Source organism: Amphiura filiformis, chromosome 1 (genome assembly GCF_039555335.1).
Source record: "Amphiura filiformis chromosome 1, Afil_fr2py, whole genome shotgun sequence".
Taxonomy (NCBI): Eukaryota; Metazoa; Echinodermata; class Ophiuroidea; order Amphilepidida; family Amphiuridae; genus Amphiura; species Amphiura filiformis.
The window spans coordinates 40,368,966-40,390,163 of NC_092628.1; the positions used below are offsets into that span (position 1 = coordinate 40,368,966).

The following is a 21,198-nucleotide window of genomic DNA, read 5'->3' on the forward strand; positions in this document are numbered from 1 at the left end:
TAATGAAGCTTCAACATCACAATCCATACTGCAGTTACTGTCCGTTTTCCTATACACAATACACAGTGCTCTTTCCCATTGACGCGTGACCTTTACAAATAGCCCTACGTTAACAGTATGGGGATATGACTAGTTAACGTCGCTGTGTGAAAAATAACCGGCCAATATTAAAAGTACTCTTCTAAAGTTCTAGAAAATATAGTTTTTAACATGTCCTAAATTTTTAGCTAATTTAGATGTTTGGAAATATTCGTACTTTGGGGTTTTAGTTAATGTTATAGGTAATAGTACATTGCCTAGTTAACGTCGCTGTGTGAAAAATAACCGGCCAATATTAAAAGTACTCTTCTAACATTCTAGACAATATAGTTTTGTAACATGTCCTAAATTTTTAGCAAATTTAGATGTTTGGAAATACTCGTACTTTGGTGTTTTAGGAAGGATATGTAAACGACAGATAACACCAAAAATATGAAGAAATTATTTCTAAACCGTGTTAAGTCAAAAATCATTATGTTGCTCATTTTCAAGAATGCTGGTTTACAAAAAGCACGACATTGTCTGATTTCGTGAACAAAGCCACACATAACATTGTTTCCTTTCGTTTCCTTTATAATCGGTTACCCAACTGAAGCTATGAATACCAGCTTTATTGTGATATCGCACATGAAAACAGTCACTTGTGCACAACCAGAGAAGATCCGATTTAATCAGTTGAGCTGTTTCAATGAGTGTTATCTTGGTTTAATAGCTTTTAATGGGGTTAAGTCCTGCAAAGGTCGAGATGAATTCTACTGTAGACATGACTGCATCATGCCTCTCGTAACCGTAAATTACAATTATCAACTGTCATGCGACTGTTCCCTCTGGAAATGAAAGTGTCTGGAAAGACTGAGAGATGCATCAAAAGGACAAAGACGGAGCATTTAAGGAGCCTAATTGGAAACAGATTGAGCCTCGGGCATTAGAACTAGGACTACATCGTCTACATAGCATGGTGCAAGGTGAGGACCTGTTTGCAAGAGAGGCGAATTTCCACTATTCCTGTCGCGATTCTTTCAACACGCAGTACACAACTTACCTGCGTGATGAAGCGAAAGCGACAATTGAAACAGAGCAGGATCGTAAAGTTGCTGCACATCTGCTGGCATTCACTGTTGTCCTTGATTTCATTCAAGACCGAGTTGTTGGGCAGAAGGAGCTTAAGTTACTTACATCGCTGAATCTTCTGTACAATCATACAAGAGTTTGAAAGAAGTGGCTTCCCCAATCCAGAGTACAGAAGTGACAAGCTGAAGGTCCGACTTGAGAACCATGATATTCATGACTCGATCACCTTTGCCAAGTTTTATCTGGGTGACAAAGGCTATATCACCTACAACCTGGTCTACGGCGCCATCATCTCTGTCGCAGAAGCTGGGGTTCAAAGATAAGTATAAGGATGTGGCCCTGTTTCTTCTACCAAGCACATGCTGCACTAGTATCGGGCACCTCTATGGAAGCAAACAACTCACCACTATCTTCAGTAAGCTGGGTCACTGTGAGACATGCAACTTCGCCTTAGGAACCAGAGACAGTGCTGGCTAAGGTTTCCACATAATACTCCGCAGATCATTATCAGCAAGGGAAACGACGTGTTTCATCTTGTATGGGACAATCTAAACTATGGCTAGAATATTGTGAACAGCACTGGTGGGATAACGATACAAGATGTGAAACCCGGGTTTGATACCACTAACCAGGATCGAACTCTCCCTCTCTACGCGCGGAGCAAGGTGCGCTCCCTAAAGGTAGATACACCCGAGACCATGGCTCCTGATCCTGTTCACATCTGTGGAAGCTATTGGGAGAAGCAACCTGTTCCAGGGTTTGGTGGCTGATCTCATTACCAGTGGCTGCCTACGTAGTGTATTGACAGGGAAGGCATATGCAAAAACACTGTTCTGCCTCTAAACAGTCGGTGAAGCCGGTGAAGCGCTTGTTAATTAAGCGATTCATTGAGGAGGAGAACGTTGAGGTCACCAACCCCAAGACCTTGCTGAATCTTGTACAGACATGTACTCCTCGTGAGACCCTCGACCTCGCTTTACAGGACCCTCCACTTTTACCATGCTTCTGAAGTATGTCACATATGAAGAAAAGGACATACTCCTGACCCACTTGGATGGTGAAGGGGTGATGGATAGGGGTGAAATAGTCGATAGTTGACTTTCTTTGGGGTTTCACACCGGTAGCTGAGAGGATCAAGAAGCCACCAAACCCTGGGACAGGCTGCTTCTCCCCACTGCTTCCCGTGTAAATGACCAGACACGATATTCTTTGAGATGCATGTTGAGTACATTTCGCTATTTATCATGGGCGGAGTGAACACGGTTCCCTCAGGAAATTTGGGCCCGACTTGACTACAGATATGAACAGAAGCCATGGTCTCGGGTATATCTACGCTCGTAGAGAGGGAGAGTCCGATCCTGGTTAGTAGTGGTATCAAAACCGGGTTTCACATCTTGTATCATTATCCCACCAGTGCTGTTCACCACGTTTGGCCCATGAATATTTGTCATTGTTTTGTTTAGATTGTCCCATTCGAGATGAAACACGTCCTTTCCCTCGCCGGTAATGATCTGCAGAGTAAGAGATGTGGAAACCTCATCAAGATCATTGGCCAGCACTGTCTCAAGTTCCAAGACGAAGTTATAGATCTCAGTGTCACAGTTATATCCAGCTTACTGAGAATAGTGGCAAGTTGTTTGCTTCTGTAGAGGTGCCGGATGATAGTGCAGAGCAGTATGTGCTTTGGTAGTTTCCAATCACCGCGTCTGCGACAGAGATGCTGCCGCTGTAGACCAGGTTGTTGGTGATATACCCTTTGTCACCTAGATGAAATTTGGCATAGACGATCGAGTCATGGATAATGTGGTTCTCAAGTAGGACCTTCAGCTTCTCATTCGCCTCTCTTGCAAAGCGGTCCTCACCTAGCACCATGCTATGTAGACGATGTATGTAGTCCTAGTGCTAGTGCCAGAGGCTCAATCTGTTTCCAAGTAGGCTCCTTAAATGCTCCGTATTATTTGTCCTTGAATACTGGGAATTTGATGCATCTCTCAGTCTTTCCAGACACTGTCATTTCCAGTCTTTCACAAAAGATACATTGTGGAGGGAACAGTCGCATGACAGTTGGTAATTTACGGTTACGAGAGGATTGTGATGTTGAAGCTTCATTAGCACTACATTTCAAACGATATTGATTTTCAGTAAAGTTTTGGTAGCAGCCTCGATGATATCCAATTGTTTCTATATAAATCTACACCAGCAAGACTCTCCGGAATGTGAATACAGACATCATCCATGCGATAGGGTGAATCATGAGGTTCAATGTGTCTTTTGTCGCAAATGTCATGTAGCTGAGCCAGCTTGTCAGTGGCGGAGCCCCTTACTTTACTGAGCGGTGTATAATCTAGATGCCCAATACCACTCACATGTAAAATACAATTTACCGGTGGACGTTTCTGCAGTGAGTCTGACTCGGTACCTTTATCACCCTTGCGTTTTGGCATGATTATCCACCACTTCACTATAACTATGCTACGATTTTTAGTTCACTAACACCAGTTCTAGCTAATAATAAGTTAAGTCATGTACCTAGAAGAGAAAATAGTAAATAAATCAATAACATCAAAATATCCTTCTCAATGTACCAAAAAGAGCTCCTATTATATACAGACGAGTATGCCTTGAAGATACTATTTTTAGTAATATTTTGCATTTTAATGTATCCAACATGTTTAAATCATGAAAATAACCCTTTTAATTGATTGCTCATGTCCACATTATCCCGAAAAATGGGGTCATTTGTCTTCCTATGATGTCTAGTTCAAAAGTTATGTCAATTTCATTGAATTTTGTCGGAATCCAAGATAGCCGCCAAATGAATGTCATGGGACATAATATTTTGCATTTTAATGTATCCAACATGTTTAAATCATGAAAATAAACCTTTTAATTGATTGCTCATGTCCACATTATCCCGAAAAATGGGGTCATTTGTCTTCCTATGATGTCTAGTTCAAAAGTTATGTCAATTTCATTGAATTTTGTCGGAATCCAAGATGGCCGCCAAATGAACCCCATGGGACATAATATTTTGCATTTTAATGTATCCAACATGTTTAAATCATGAAAATAACCCTTTTAATTGGTTGCTCATGTCCACATTATCCCGAAAAATGGGGTCATTTGTCTTCCTATGATGTCTAGTTCAAAAGTTATGTCAATTTAATTGAATTTTGTCGGAATCCAAGATGGCCGCCAAATGAATGTCATGGGACATAATATTTTGCATTTTAATGTATCCAACATGTTTAAATCATGAAAATACCCCTTTTAATTGATTGCTCATGTCCACATTATCCCGAAAAATGGGGTCATTTGTCTTCCTATGATGTCTAGTTCAAAAGTTATGTCAATTTCATTGAATTTTGTCGGAATCCAAGATGGCCGCCAAATGAACCCCATGGGACAATATTTAATTTTGGGAACATCAAAATTCATTTACTAGACACCTTCAGGATTACAAAATGTAAGTTAGAAAAAAAAAGCACTCGGTGCATGGGAACCCCCTCTGGTGACTACACTAAGTGGTTTGATCACTTTGATGTTGATGAGACAGGTACCCTGTTCTATTCACCTTTTCGGTAAATCCCATAAGCATTTGCGACTACACCTGAGAATTTGTCATTTGACGTCACGCCGACTTGCAATGCGCAGTAACGATGTTCGATAAACGATGTGCGCATCGGCGCAGATCGGCGTGACGTCAAATGACGAGGTCTCAGGTGTACTCGCAAAGGGTTATGGGATTTACCGAAAAGGTGAATTCTTAGCAAATCAATTAAGCGTGACGTCACCGAGGTAAATAGGACACATGGTAAAGATCGAATCAATATCATAAAAAATGACGAAAACCGAAATATGATTACTTTCTTACCTGGTATACCACTTAAAGACTTCAGAAGTGGTGTCATAGTTATCAGTATCGGTCTGCATATTAGATATGAAGAAGTATGGGTGTCCGTAATTATCTCTAACGAACGTTGTAGCATATGCACCTCTTGTTGCAAATGTCTGGTGCACCTCAAAAGGTGTATCGGCTTATTATAAAACAAATCAAAATAAAGCAATAATATGAAAACAATTGAATTGCATCTATTTCTACATAATGGTGGTACGTATATGCTATATCGAAAAAATAAATAACATAGCTCTCCTCTTTCTTATTGCTTTTGTATTTTCCCCTTTCTCCTTCTTTAATCATTTTCGTCTACTCTTCTTCCACTTTTCTTCTTCATATCCCTCTCTTCTTCTCCGTCTCCTCTTCCCAAGTATATCACACTGGGTATTATCTGCCCATGGCAAACCGATAAACGGGTTGCTTGGGTTGTTCAATCTCTACTCTGCCAGTTTAAGAGAAACACAACATCAATTGAAACTTCAGTCAAGCAACTTAGACTCTAAAAGCTTCTAAAACCCTCCTTGTAATATTAAAATAAACGGGCATCAGAAAGAGGCCAATTATTCGCCTGTACATGAACAAAATTACACAGGATTACTTCAATACTCTACTCTAAACACATGTCAGTAACCAAGCAGTTGTCCAACTGACACAACAGTAAAATGCACTGACACGGAACAGCTTCCGGGACCACATTCACAGGCGAGTAATTGGAACCCAGCCAAAGAAGTCTGTTGGGCTGTTAATGTGGTCCAGGAAGGTTGTTCCATGTCAGTGCATTTTGCTGTTGTGTCAGTTGGACAACTGTTTGTTTACTGACCAGTGTTTAGAGTAGAGTATTGAAGTAATCCTGTGTGCAATTTTTGTTCATTTTATGGAGAGGATTTTAAGATATGACCTTGTGAAAAATTATAAGTTTCTTTTTGAGGCCAGTTTACAAGATAAAATGTACACAAGGAATATTCTTCACACTTACCATCACATCCAATAACATCAAATCTCATACAGATGTGACCATACCAGGCTGTTGGTCGAATCTTGATATGCTGAGCAAATTGCGTCTGATTAAAGTAGTTATACACAGGAGAACTCCAGTCGCTATTACCAGTGAATGTCTACATGTCACAAAAATAAGTTAATGTTAAAATAATATATGTGTTTATCACCTTTCATATAACACAAACAACACTATTAACTATCGTCGCCCCCTAGACTGCTGCCCTCATTCGTCAACTCTCTTAGTTGGCAGCATAACACAACTCTCGAAGCATAACACAGTACATGCGCAGTGTAGACGGCTGGTGGAGTTAGTCTAGCCCCCACCCAATACCGGTACACCAAAACCGTCGCTACGATAAGCGCCCAAATGCCTCGGGATAATCTTATGTCCATCCTTTGAACTAATTTTAGCGCAAATAAATATTATTATCACCATAAACGTGGGTATTAAGTAGGTCAGCCAAACTTCACGGGTTAGTTTCAAACTTCATATTCAGATTTTGAATAGTAATTTTCATTAATATTTGACTACAAATCTGGTGAAAATCACATGTTTGTACGATATTTTAACCAAAAATCAAGCCCAAGTTTTGTACATAGTCAGAATATTTCCCAATTTTGCGAGGGCGCATTCACATTATATGACGTCATAGTACCACAATGTGAGGAGCAGTACGTGAACGTGCAATATATCTCGGGATTCTGCTGTAATCAGTCGATACTGTTGACTACCACCAAACTGAAAAGAAACCTTGGTCATCTGATTCGTGAGGACTGACCAGTGACACGCAAAGTGAGATGGTGGTTCAATCACTTCCAGAACCACATACGGATCCTATATTAGCCTCCCCTCACACATCAGTGATTAAGAATAATGTGAATCCTTAACAAACTGATGATTACGCAGGCTGATTGGAAGAATAAAGACTAGCGACCCTCTGCTGTAATTACATTTATCGACTTCAAAAAAGCATTTGACACCATAGATGGGGACAAAAATTCTACAGGCCTGTGGAATTCCGATGTTTGATCGTTGACGATATTGTCAAATTGTATTAGAATACAAGGTCTAATCTTATCACCAGATAGATACAGGCAGAATCATTTGAAATATACTTGAAGAATACATCCTAGACCTAAACATGTTTTTTGTGTTCTTGACTTTGCTTTGAGAATGGTAATTGACGGAAAAGAAAAGAAAACGGAAAAGGCACAGGAATATTGCTCTTGAATGTCGATGTCGAAGCATCAGTAGCAAAAGCAGGTTTGAAAATGAATTTTAAGATGAATTTGAGCAAAACCAAATTTTATGTCATACAACAATGGGCATGAAAGCATCATGACAAACATGGTAGTACAGAACTAAAGGAGATTAGCAATTTCTTGGAATAAAGGCAACAGCTTGGTCGGCTTGCAGGCAAACTTAAACAAATTTGGAGGTCGACTCTCCTCCGGAGATTCAAGCTTCGACTTACTGTCGAGTCAATACGGTTGTAAAGAACTAGATGGCGCTACGTCGTATGCTAAGGACTGTCCTCAATGTCCACTCGAAGTAACACATCGCAAGTAGGCCCTTTAAAAACTTAGCTTTCAGATCAGGGAGAGAAAAAAAACCCAGGATAATCTTCCAGGAGTGCAGGAGCTAGTGTCCAAGCTGCCGTGGTCCACTGGATACCAAAGCATGGGAAAAGGAAGGCTAGAAGATCTGCCCTTACATACATTGACATCCTCAAGCAAATTGCAAAACAGAGACGCAGGACAAAAACCTGTTGTGTTCGGATCCATCATATGCTAGGTATAGGCAAGGCAATTACGCGTTCTCGTTCGCTCAGACAGTGTTCTCTTCTGTGAATACCCGAGCCTTTGCTCACACTTAAACGTACAGAATGATCACCTTTGCATAGTGACCACCATGATCACATTCTATATATATCTTTATTCAATGCGGACACATATTGCACATAATGCAAATTATGCAATAGAACACATCCTTTGCTATCGTTTATATTTAACCGTTTTACTTTGAGTACATACCTCTATTACCCCGTCGGTAGTATTTACAGGGAACCACGTCACACCGTCTTCACTGTATTCAACTGTATAACTAGTCACCCATTGATTCGCCCCGTGTCGACCTTGTGTCACAAGACCTGCAATGAACAAATACAATTATTATGATTAATCTGATGCTTCTTGGCTAGAAGTCTTCATAAGCTCAGCTCCTTTAATTTTTATTCAAGTCAGGTAAAGTTTAAAGCCTGCTAAATGAAACCACAAGTAAACATGCTAATACAGAAAGATCGCTGACTGATTGATTGCTTGTTTGAATGATTGATTTGATTGATTGATTGATTGATTGATTGATTGATTGATTGATTGGTCGATCGATCGATTGATTGATTAATTGGTTGATTGATTGATTGATTGATTGATTGATTGATTGATTGGTTAATTAATTGATTGATCTGATCATGTTGATTGTTGGTCTGAATGATTAGTAGGTTGCTAATTCTGAAATATTTTACCTGTCACTGTCTGAAGATATCCCAAATCAACGGCAATCCATTGGTCATAATCGTTTGCTCCTGCGATCCACGCACCGTGCCCTGATTGGTAATTAAGTCGACCTTCATAGGCACCCCAACATCCAACAGTAGATGCAGTCATGCGATCATCGTGTATGCTCCCATCCTCTATGCCTAATAAGTTTTCACATGCTGAAATTGAAAGTTTACAATCAACTTTTATTTTTAATTGAATAATTAATAATCGGATAAGCAATTAAGGGATGGGGTATGGACTTTGGGATAGTATTGTTTGTGGGACGTGAGAGCACATCAGGCATATCGAATTGCATTCTGAATACGAAGAATGTCCTTCTGATATCAAATAATTTTGATTTTTGAAATTCGCGATATAATACGCATTTTATGGCAAATGATTAAAAAAATGATATTTTTGATATTCAACAGCCCTCGAAGTAAACTTTATAAATCTAATGATATGTACTTAAAGTGTATGTAGCTGGGAAGAAAAGCCGACGATCAATTGGGTCTTTTTGGGAAAAAATGTATATCAATAATATGAAAGGTCAAAATTTTCAATTGATCGTCGGCCTTTCATCCCAGCTACATACACTTTCAGTACATATCATTAGATTTATAAAGTTTACTTCGAGGACTGTTAAATATCAAAAATTTAAAAATATCAAATTTTAATAATTTGTCATAAAATTTGTATTATATCTCGAATTTCAAAAAGGACAGTCCGGGGACAGTCCTCGTATTCAGAATGCAATTCGATAGGTCTGGTGTACTCTCAGCTCCCACAAAAAATACGTGAAAATGGCGCTAAGGCGACGAAAAAAGAAAACCCTGTTCTACGGGCCCGACCGACCCAGATTTTGAAAAAAATTGGGGAAAAAATTTTCCTCTAGAAATGAATGCCGACCCAAATTTCGGAAATTTCCGGAACAAATTTTTTTTGGTATTTTCTCAAATTGCAAATTATTTGCAGATTTTGGTTATTTTTTGGGTCATTTCAAAAACAAAAACAAAACCGACCGACCGACCCTACTTGAAAGGTCTGCCCGCCCGTAGAACAGGGTTTCTTTTTTTCGTCGCCTAAACGTAAATATTCCATTCCTTAACAGATCGCATGCTTTACATATTATGTGATGCTAATCAGTCACGAGTGCTAGGCCTATATGCACTGCTTCCCAGTTTTTTTAAGTTTTAATTTTAATTTTCTTGATCCTTTATTTCTTACTTAACCATGCTGTTCAGAATATGCATCAGCTCTGGCTAATCTGAGTACTCATTACAGTTATCATTTGGATATGTGAAATGAAACGCGCGATACAGGGTGTCCCTGAAAGAACTGTATCGTTGGAAACTCGCCACATCTAAACATAACTAAATAACTGGTGTGATTGAGTAATAAATCAGTTATCACATACTTTTTGAATTTTAACAATTGACCACACCGTTCTTAAAATATAAGAAATTTACCAAACTCCCGTTTTCAAACCTTTCCATGGATTCAAATATCAATCGACGATCTGTATTCGGAGTGCTAATCACTGCGCATCATCTGCGCGTGAGACGTCTATTGTCATATTGATATTTGACTCCGTGGAACAGATTGAAAATGAGTTTCGTAAAATTATTTTATTTCAAAAACGAAGCGGTCAATTGTCAAAATTCAAGTGATAGCTGATATTAATCACATCAGTTTTTTAGTTATGCTTGGTTTATGCGTTAAAATACCCAAAAAACGCAGTTACAGGGACACCCTGTATCTGTAAAACAATTTAACACAGTTTAACTGACTATTGACGCTACATGGCACAGCTGAGAGTTCCGCTACTATTGTAGTGCTGGACAATGGACATGCCTGCAACTCACATGTCACTTGTTCAAATCCCTTACATTTACGTCACTTTCCAAGATTAATAGTTTCAGTGAAGAATGTATTTATCAGGGAAGCGTTACACTTCCCTAGGCACCACATCAAAGTTGGTCCTATAGAACTATCGGTGCCCGGTTAGGTTACCGATGACTCTTAACATCACTGTCTGGAGATGTAATAAACTGTATCAAGAATAATAATTAACAGTTGCATAGTGTTATTGTTTTTCATTTAAATCAAAAACGAATGAATTGTACAAATGTTCTGAGTACGTGTCATCGGTACCTATCCGGGCACCGATGGCGCTATAGGGCCAAAAAGTACGTTGTGCCCTAGTATTTGTCAAACGCTCGAAACACCTACTTTTGTTTTCGTTTCCTGCTTCCAATGGGTCCTTATAAACATAGAGCTTTGACTCTGTATTTTGTAAGTCGTCAATATCTCTATGGTTGCATTGAAAAATGTACATCTGGTTGTCGATTTCGAAGGCATTGTAGTGAGTGGTTTCACCTCCATAGTAGAGATATTGGAAATGCTCATAGTCTCCGCTGTCTTTGTTGTATTTATAGATCACATTCTTGCCCACAATTGAATTGCCAGAATCATCAACATCTTGCCTAAAACAAAGATTTTGAACATTGTAATATAATAGACTTTTAAAAGGATCAAAGCAAAATTACATTTTACATTTACGGGCATTTATGGCGCCATTCACAAAGATACCATGGCGCTTACAAAAATGTACACAAAAGTCAAATAACAAGAGAACAGTTCAAGAAAACAAATGAGTCTTTAGCATAGACATGAACGCGGATGTGGTCGCAACAGATTTTATGTCCACGGGTAGTGAATTCCATGCCGTAGCGGCTGCAATGTGAAATCTGTTTTCGCCAGTCATTCTGTGGCTGCGTCTTGGAATAGCAAGCCGGTTAGTGTCAGAAGACGAAAGCAACCTTTCGCTATTCTACGTTACCAACGTATGAAGGGGTTGCGGCGTGTCAGGGTACCGGCTATTCTATGGAAGCATAATTATGACGTATCAAAAGGAGACACTTTTGGGCAGGATCGTAAATGGAGAAATAGCCAAAAATCGGCCCGGGTGATTTCTTCACAATTTAGGTTTGTTGCGAATTTGTGATGTTATTAATGTTTAAAATATTGTCTAATAGTTTCAGACCAGAATATAATTGGCATCTTGTATTTTTTTTAGACATTTTTTAAGGTAATTCCTACTCTCAACATTGTCAGCAATATTTTTAAAGGCCGATATCTCAATTTCCAATTTTATAATACCAGCTAATACCATAGCTTACGAACTCAATTTCTTTGCTTAGGAATGTCCGATTTCATTGGGGAAAACGGCGTTGTGGAGCAAAATATCTCTATATTTAAGATGCGTAAAAATCTCAAAATTGATAACCTGCTCAAACGTGTCTCCTTTTGACATGACACGTTACAAGTATCAAGACTGGTAATAGTGTAGTGTTTCCTGTGGCTTCCTGTGTGTGCATTAAGCCCTTTATTACCGATGGCACAATAAGATGTTATATCTGACTTTGCATACCACCCCCACGCTTTGAGGGAGCTTTTGGCGGCGACCCTAGTTATTTGAATTGTCGTGCCGGAGTGACTTTTTATCGACATTTTATATTATCTATTTGTGGGCTGAAAATAAATAAAATTGTGGGAGTTTTGACATCACGAAAATCTGGTTCCAACTTTTTGACTAGAAATTCTCATGCCTGACAATATGAACTTACCATGCGCCCACGACCAAGTAATGGTCATTGTCGTATGTGAACCCCTTGCTACCGTGCACAGCAGGCCCGTATATTTCTTGTACAAGGAGTGGCTCGTGGAAATAACCTGGGTAATGAAATTAGACGTTTAATAAAGACTCAATTACACACACTGGTTACGAGTATTGCAAGATCGTTGAAGAAAAGACGAATTCGACTGTGTATTAAGTTTAACATTAGTTTCCAATATCCTGTCGATTTCATATGACGTAGGCTACTCTAGATGGCAATATTCTTTGCATGCAATAAGTAAGATTATGCTAATTATGTTGACATTGTGTGCGTAGGATAATACATAATGTGCTTAAATTGGCGAAAATACGGAAATCTGTTTGAATGCAGAGACGAAGACACTTGGTGGTGGGAATATTCATGGATGTGTTAGATGAAGGATATTACCAGCCTGAGAAGACTGTCCTGTAATGTCTGATGGGGAGTTCAGAAGAAAGAAAAGTCACGTGGCTACCCAGTGCACCGGATGACCTTGAATCACATGAGAAACATTGCCTTGTGTTTTCATTACGTGTTGATATCATGTCTTTTATTAAGTAAACAGTGGCCCTGACCTAATATTATTGCAATCAAAATTCTTGAGACTTCAACTGTTTTAAGCTTGCAAGACTTTGGCAATCCTTGACGTTATTTTCACCCAAGCGCCTCTTCCGTGCAACCTTCTTTCGTAATCACTTTTTGATACCTTGCAGATACTAATTTGAACAATTAAGTGACCATTCTAAAGGCATTTGTGGATGGAGTCAAGCTAGGCTAGTGAGGTGCGGTTGCACCAGTCCAAGCATTGCTAGCATATTCCATTTTTGATCGCATCATGGTCTTGTAGAAGGTGGCTCTCTTTTTGCTGATCATCCTTAGATATATCCTGTAATAAAAAAAATGGGATACACAATCTTCCATCCGATCATGTAGCTGTGATATGAATGTTCGCATTTCGCGCCCTGATGTTACTCAGCAAGAGGTGGAGTCAAGGACTGCTGGTTAACCATGCCCCTGAGACAAGTCGGGTTATATATTTGAAACCAAAAGCACCATGGTATACCGAAAATCTCTTTTTAGGTACTTAAATCACAGAAGCGCAGAGTAGAACGCAAATGGCTAAAATCTCACTGCTGATTTTCGTGAGATGTGCAAGAAATACCAGAATGATCTTGATCTTGCGAAGCTTTTGCTGAACGTGATACTCGGCAGATGTTCTCTACTGTCAACAAATTGTCAGATTACAAGTCCTCCAAGACTCTGCCTGCTTGTGACTCGACTCCAAGAAAGATCGTGCCAATCAGTGTGAGTTCTCCAATGAAACAGTACGCGACACCTTGCTTATAGCTCCACCCACAACATCAACTCAGATTGTCTCTTCTAAACTGGATTCTATATGTGTGACACACGACTAGACTGGGGAGTTTAAGATTGCTCACAGATGATGAAATTCTTGCAATCATCAAACGATCTAGTGTGAAGGCATGCCATCTTGATAAACGTTCTACTTCCCTCGCCAAGGATGCACTTTCTTCTGACTAATTGTTGCATTCGGGAGAGGTTGGCTAAAAAACAAACTTATCCTGAATGGTACAGCTTACAAGACAGACTGACGTGCTTCATTTCAAGTGCCGCGTTCCTAATGTCATTATTTCCACTGGAAATGCTACTATCTCTCCATCAAAGGAGGTTCGTGATCTTGGAGCTGTTTTGACGACTCTGGTACCTAACGTTGACTACCCATATAAATAACCTCTGTCGCAGTGTATCCTTCTACGCAATCTACCAAATCGATAAGCTGCCCAGATACATTGATGCTGACAGTACTGAGAAATTATTAGTACATGCATTTATCACCTCGCGTCTGGATAGTTTAACTGCAATAGTATTCTTACGGGTGTCCTCTTTTAAGGATCTCAACGGACTGCAACACGTCCAGAATGCGGGGGCAAGAATTGTCACATTATCCGAGAAGGCAGATCATATCGCTCCTGTTTTGTTCAAACTACACTGACTGTCTAATCGTAATAGGATTGTGTTTAAAGTTGCTCTGCTGACATACAAGATTCGGCCTGGAATGGCTCCTGTTTATATGTCAGACCTGATGTCTCCTCATTGAGATCAGCGTCACAGAACCTGATTTGTGACTAGAAACCATCTAACTATATGGCATGTCTTTCTCCGTGTTGGCACCTAAGATCTGAAATGGACTGCCAATCCCTATCAGAGACTCGGGGACGGTTTCAAAACGCGGCTTAAAACTCACGTTCAATTTAGTAGACATATGTGTGTTTGCATTCGCTATTTTCATTGTATTTTCCATTAAATGTTTTATGTGCCTTTTTAAGTTATGATGTGGTGGTGACACCGTCTATCCCATTCACCAACCCGGTCTTACTTACTTCATGCAAAGAACAATACACCGCCTGATGAAAGATGGAGTACCATCTGAAAATTCCGAGGTAGGAATTATTTCCTTGTGTTTGAATCAAAATCAAAAATCATAACAATACAATCTATTGTGAAATCGACAGGATATTGGATAAATATTCAACTGACAGTTTGCAGCCACTGTTACAATACCTTTTGGCAGTATGTGAAGCACAATCAGGAATGTGAAAATAACTTCCAGATTTTCAAACTTGTTTCTTTCTTTTCAGGTATCATTTTCACCACCTGTTATATTCTGGCTGGAAAGACAGTGATCATGGCGATTACGAACTCTAAAATATTATTTTCAAGCAATTAAGTTAAGTGGTGATGAGCATACTCTACAATGAACGGGAAGATAAGTTTTTATTGAAAACAGTGATGCAAAATATTTTGACGATACCAACACCATGGCGGCGCCCATGGGTCACGTGGGCATTAAATTTAGTGCCTTTTATCTGCCTTTTATTTAATACCCTATGGTAACTGAATATTTGTCCTTTCCAGGATCTGTGCTCTTAACCTATCGAGAGGGAAATTAAATTAATTATCGAAATCGTTCAAATCACAAGTTGGCAGAGTCATTCGATCAGGTCCTGACAATTTTGTTACAATATTTAAGTTATGACAAAATAAGAATATGTTATAAAGACAAGAATGCAGAATTATACATCTTCATCTTCTACAGGGTGTATCAAAATGATCAGTGGTGTCCATCAATTTGGATCTTTATTGAAAAGTCTGCATCTTCCAAATGCAACATTGTGGATACACTCAAAATGTGCAGAAGCGGCTTACAGTTACATAATTATTAACCTTTGAATGCATGTTTATCATGTTTACCTGTTTGACACAAATCTCCTCTATACCCTGATGCACAGTTACAGTAATAGCCTCGGTTTGAGCAATCCGGCATACACGAAGCACCGTTTTCACAAAGGTTGTTGAGGCATTTCCCAATGTGATGCTAAAATTGAATATAAAAAAAAAACCACATATGATTTATTTTCGTCAAAATTATTACATAATTACCTGCTAATATCATGAAACAATTTTCTTCGGAAATTGTGGGATAGGCTTTTACGACGGGAATTCATAACAATTAGTGGGTTTTTAGCGGGTTCGCCGTCGAACAAGTCAAGCTTTCGTCAGGAGTAGCTCTGACGTCTTCAGGACATAGTACCTAAGAATGAGACATGTCGGTCGCCCCTTGCCTACTGATGGGTCTGAAAAGAGTCGTTCACTGAAGACTGCCCCTTGCCAACAGAGAACAAGCAGATCTCGTCTATCTGTTTATTTTAAAGGTTTAGGTGGCTCTGAAAAGAGCCGTTCACTGAAGACTGTCACTTGTCTACAGAAAACAAGCAGACCTCGCCTATCTGCTAAATTTAAAGGTTTGGTGGCTCTGAAAAGAGCCGTTCACTGAAGACTGTCCCTTGTCAACAGAAAACAAGCAGACCTCGCGTATCTGCTAAATTTAAAGGTTTGCTGGCTCTGAAAAAGAGCTGTTCACTGAAGACTGTCCCTTGCCCAATTTTGTGCCTATTTTTGCATTTTTCTCAAAAATTATAGCGCATAGGTGACAAGTAAGATATGTATATTATAGGGGCAAGGGCTACAAATACTGCACTGAAAATTCAGCAACTCAAGGCAAGTAGTTATTGATTTATTGATCAAATATTGATTTTCCCTCCTTTTTGACTGTAACTCCACAACTGTTGTCTGTGCTAAAATCAAATTTTCAGTGCAGTATTTGTAGCCCTTGCCCCAATAATATACATATCTTACTTGTCACCAATGCGCTATAATTTTTGAGAAAAATGCAAAAAAATAGGCACAAAATTGGGCGGGCAGGGGTGTAGTACATGAACAACTAACTGTGAAAAACAACAATAGACCAACCTCTTGTCTGTTTTGCCGCGTTGGTACTGAATCATAGAACACATATCCCGGATACTCGTGATAAACTATAAATTCTGGTCCCGTTACTGAGTCATATGGAAACAAGAGACATCTGAATTCATTGTAAGAATACTGGTAAGATCGACACTCGGTGTTCCGAAGACAGGATTGGGAGCAAACGGCGCTGGTTACATTCCAGTCATCTTGGATCTGTCAATTGACAACAATAGAAAGACTATAGATGTTATTATTATATGACCAAATCTGATCCACTCAGGCCAAAGTCGGAAATTTTAAAAATTGAGTTATACTATACCATTACTAACTTGCTCAGTACCTATACAATTACTGATGTTGAATCCCCAGGTCTCTTGAATACTTACCAGTTGCAAAGTTATGAGCCTTTTATATCATGTCAATTTTCTTATGTTCTTTATTGTTTTTTCTCCTCACATTTTGCCTGTATCGCAGTTTCATTATTGCCGACTTTAGCTTGATTTGACCCATTCTGGTCACATATTATACATTTTATAACCTATCTGGAATCACTAATCACAGAGAGTAAAACAAAAATGCCAATTAACATGAAACAAACACCCCAACAAAGCAACAAACAAGTAAGAGACTGAACCCAGCAACTCCCATCCCAGTAACTTGAACACAATTTTTTTACACCAGAAAACGTTCAAATGTTGGGTTATATAAATGGTATAAAACGTTTTAATAACATAATGCAAAACATTCTAACATACTCTTTTTTTAAAGTATTTTGCAAAAACGTTTGCCAAACAACATTTTGCAATACAATATTGACAAAGATTTTACAAATGTTGTTGCAGTGTTATTTAATATAAAACGTTTTAAAAATGTTTTCATGACCTTTACTATAACCCGACATTGAAGCATTTTGACCAAAACGAAAACGCGTTTCTAACACGTTTATAACATTTTAAAAACATTTTTGTGTTTGCTGGGTATGATCATTTACTGAGAGATGGCTTTTAGCAAAAGTTAACGAGTCACCCAGACCAGTTCTGAGATATAGGCTATTAAAATGTGCAAAATGTAAAGAAAATAATTTGAAAATTCGCTTGTTTTTTCTTCATTTCTTCATAATGGTAACCAGTGTTAAAACCAGGATGGTAACATTTTAAAAAAAGTCTATTTAATTGTCTGTCAAATTATAAAATCTCCACTTGCAAAATATTACCATACCTTTCGCGTAACAAGTCATTTAGAGAGTAATGCTAAGTTGAAGTTTAACATTTTACATTGACGTTTAAAACTATCCACCACAATTAAATTGTGATTTGTCTCAGCTGGCAGTATATACAACTAAAACGAAGTCTTCAGTCATGGTCAACGTGTAGTGAAACATTTCATTTTGTGCATTTTGCGGGGCATTTTGTCTTTCGCATGCCGTATGTTTGTTAAAACAATTTAAAAGTCGTGCAAAAAATATTTTGAAAAATCTATTACAAAAAAACACACATTTACACAACAAATTATTCTGATTATTACACACTAAAGAACATTATTGTAGGGCAGAAATACATGTCACATAGTACTCAACTTACGTTTAACTCTTCTCTTATTGCAGCGTCCTTTCTGGCATAAAACTTGATTCCATAACCAGCTCCTTTTATTGGGCATTTTACGTTACAATCACCAGCGGTCAACAAAACTGATACAATTAACAAAATGTTGTACATTTTCATATCATATCTTGGACAATTATGTTGAAAACTCATCACTGCTGATATAGGTCTACCACTGCAGTGTGCAACTGTGGTGATCGATCTTAAAATATTGTATTTGCAGTAGCTGGGGTACAAGACTCAGTATCGACCAGTGGCTGTGATGATTTTGTTATGGACTAATTTTATTCAAACCATTAATATTTTCAGGCTAAGTAAAGGAGTGTATATTAAAATTTTATCTTACGATCTAAAATAATATTGAGCACAAATAAAATTTCATATTGTTTTAGAAATCGTCACATGATGCATTAAACATGTTAAAGTAATTGTCCAACTTCTCGGCAAAACTTCTCAGATGAAAACATTTAATCATTATACTGATAATCAATTTAAGGCATTGATTTCGACGTTGGATTGTAAACACAAGTTGAGATATAAATAGAGGTGAAAGGGGGATATCTAATCTATCCCCGGGCGTGACGACGACGGGATGGAAGGGGGACAACTGGGGTACCCGAATGTAGTTGGATTTTGGTTGTGCAATAATTATGAGCCCGGAGGGTGGGGTGGGGGGATTTCCAAACGGCGTACCAAAATGTGCTTTCACCCCTCTTAGCTTGCCAAAAACACTTGCCCTCGATCCCCTCTCTCGGCCAGGCAAATCTATGCCAGCCCCCTTGCAGTTTTGCAAATGCCAAATTTTGGGGATCCCCCCCCCCCCGGGGATCATTTTGCCAACCCGAAGGGTCCGGATAGCGATCAGTGGTTTCACGTATTTTTTGGAGGGAGAGAGAGGAAAAAAGAGAGAGGGGGAGAGAGGGAGAGGAGGGATAAGGTATTGGAATCCATATACGATATGCATCATACGATTATTATCACTAAGCCTGGCAAAATTGTATATTTGGGCCCCGCCCCCCCCCCCTAGTAGTTTGGGCCCCGCCCCATACAGGCTTCCCCGGAAAAAATCCCAACTACGCCGCTGGTCAAATAACAATTTATCGGGGAAATCGGGTTTCAGAAAATCAATAGGGGGCCGGGGCGCGGGGGCTAATCAACCAAGAATTAGTTTGTAATATAATATACGTTATAGTATGTAGGCCCTATTTAAAGTCAGTCAACCGTGCACGTGTGTCACATTTAAACAAGTGCTGCTGTGGGGGAAATGGAACACCAAACTAATTAATTAGCTAATTAGCATATTGATATGCATAATTTCGTTATCAAAATGTGCTACTTCACTTGTTTAAGACATTTATGTTATAACAAATATATTGTAGGCCTATTCACTCATAGAAAAAAATGCAACTTGGAACCTCTCAAGTTTTATCCCGTAGGGCCTATAAGCCACAGCACACAAAGCAATGTTAAATTTCTATAAAGAACCTTAAAAAGTTCTGTAAAGAACCTTAAAGGTTTAAACAGGGAATTTCCCATTATTTAGTTCAAGGACTCATTGCAAAGTTAACAAAAGTGAAAAAGCAGTGTGAACCGTTTTTGGTTCAGGCTAGGAAAACCATTTTCTTGGCTGAAGAATTTCTTTATACATGTAGCCTAGAACCTTTGAAGGGTTCTTAATTAAGGGTTCATTAAAGGTTCTTCAAGCTTATATAAGGTTCTACAAAGAACCATTTTCTTGACTTGGCTTTTTTTTTTTTTTTGGTTCGGAACCCCATGGAAAACCAATCGGGTTCTTTGTAGAAAGTTCATTAGCTAAGAAAATTGTTCTTTGTACTGCATTGGGCTATTAAGTCACTACATTAATAATAGCCTAACACAGCCAAAAACACAAAACGTTTATGCGTTCGGAAAAGTACGAAAATGTTTTCGCGCCTTGCCCGTCGGGTTGCCATCTTTGAAATTCCCAGCCATGGTTTTTTGGGTAAAAACAATATAAATATGGCCAATTATTAAAATAGAGACAGGCAAAAGAATGGAATTATAGTAAGTGTGTTTAATAATAAAATTATTTAATATTGCAACAAAAAACATTCACACACAAAAATAATTTGAATAAAATAATGTCTTGCACCGTCTGCGTTATACCAGTAACGATAACGGTGCTCGTTCTGAAAAGGAACTTCATACCATTAAGCTGTCGTAAATTGCAATGTCAACTCACAGCTAACAATTTTTCTACAAACCGGTATTAGACCACTGAAAAAATGTTGAAAATAACTATTTCTTGCACCATTTGTACATTAGTGTTATGTGTACTTGTAGCTGATGTACTTTGTAATGTTCCAGATCCATATTCTGTTCTTGGAGTCAGTAGAAGAGCCAGTCAGCGAGAAATAAAGCGAACGTACAAAAAATTAGCCCGTGAATGGTTTGTATTGATTGATTGAATGTAATGTATCATACATGTTTTACGCTATAGACTATCCATGGTCATGATGGTATCATGATCATATCAGATAATATTTTAGTAAGCTTATTATTAATTTACTACACGCATGCAGCAGATGCAGAAGAGCACATAATTATTTCAGGTTGCTTCATAGCCTCTTCATTCAGATTTTCTAGGTATGCTAGTAGACTGCGGAACTCAGTCCTCAATGATAGTCAGTCATTTATCTTTTGGTCGTTATATGACTATCATTTGAGGGACTGAGTTGTTATAATATATCTTCCGAGGTGCAATTTCAGACAATAGCTGGGGATTAGTGGGGCAGAGGTTATCTATTGAATCCTTTCATGACCACTGAAGCATAGTCAAGTATGCCAAGGACCCTCGGCACAAATTGAAAGACCATCACAAAAGAATGCATGCATGTCAGGTCATCGACACCAATTTGGTGTTTGTTATGACACAAATTTTGTGTCTGTTATGCACCTCGAAATATGTACCTTAAAGTCTGTATCTAGTATGCTAGGTGAATTCAAATTTGCCATCAAACTGCATCATTTTACATATCAAATTAAAGCCCTTGAGTAAAGAAAGCCAAAACTGAAAACATTT

General features: G+C 38.6%; 2 protein-coding genes across 3 annotated transcripts in view; one reads left to right on the plus strand and one right to left on the minus strand.

Moving 5' to 3' along the window:
- The window catches only part of LOC140159998 (uncharacterized), a 28,611-nt gene extending 10,321 nt beyond the window's left edge, over positions 1-18,290 (minus strand). Inside the window, exons 1-9 of the mRNA XM_072183267.1 lie at positions 18,117-18,290; positions 16,540-16,749; positions 15,481-15,604; positions 12,178-12,283; positions 10,781-11,034; positions 8,533-8,724; positions 8,042-8,157; positions 5,985-6,123; positions 4,985-5,147 (exon numbers count right to left, since the gene is read on the minus strand). Of these exons, the coding sequence (XP_072039368.1) occupies positions 4,985-5,147; positions 5,985-6,123; positions 8,042-8,157; positions 8,533-8,724; positions 10,781-11,034; positions 12,178-12,283; positions 15,481-15,604; positions 16,540-16,749; positions 18,117-18,290 (1,478 nt within the window). The remainder of the gene's footprint in view (positions 1-4,984; positions 5,148-5,984; positions 6,124-8,041; positions 8,158-8,532; positions 8,725-10,780; positions 11,035-12,177; positions 12,284-15,480; positions 15,605-16,539; positions 16,750-18,116) is intronic.
- Positions 18,291-20,346: 2,056 nt separating this feature from the next.
- LOC140146979 (dnaJ homolog subfamily C member 16-like) overlaps positions 20,347-21,198 on the plus strand; it is a 63,542-nt gene continuing 62,690 nt past the window's right edge. For both annotated transcript variants that reach the window (XM_072168786.1, XM_072168787.1), the window contains exon 1: positions 20,347-20,565. In XM_072168786.1, coding sequence (XP_072024887.1) covers positions 20,402-20,565 — 164 coding nt within the window. In that variant the 5' untranslated portion in view covers positions 20,347-20,401. The remainder of the gene's footprint in view (positions 20,566-21,198) is intronic.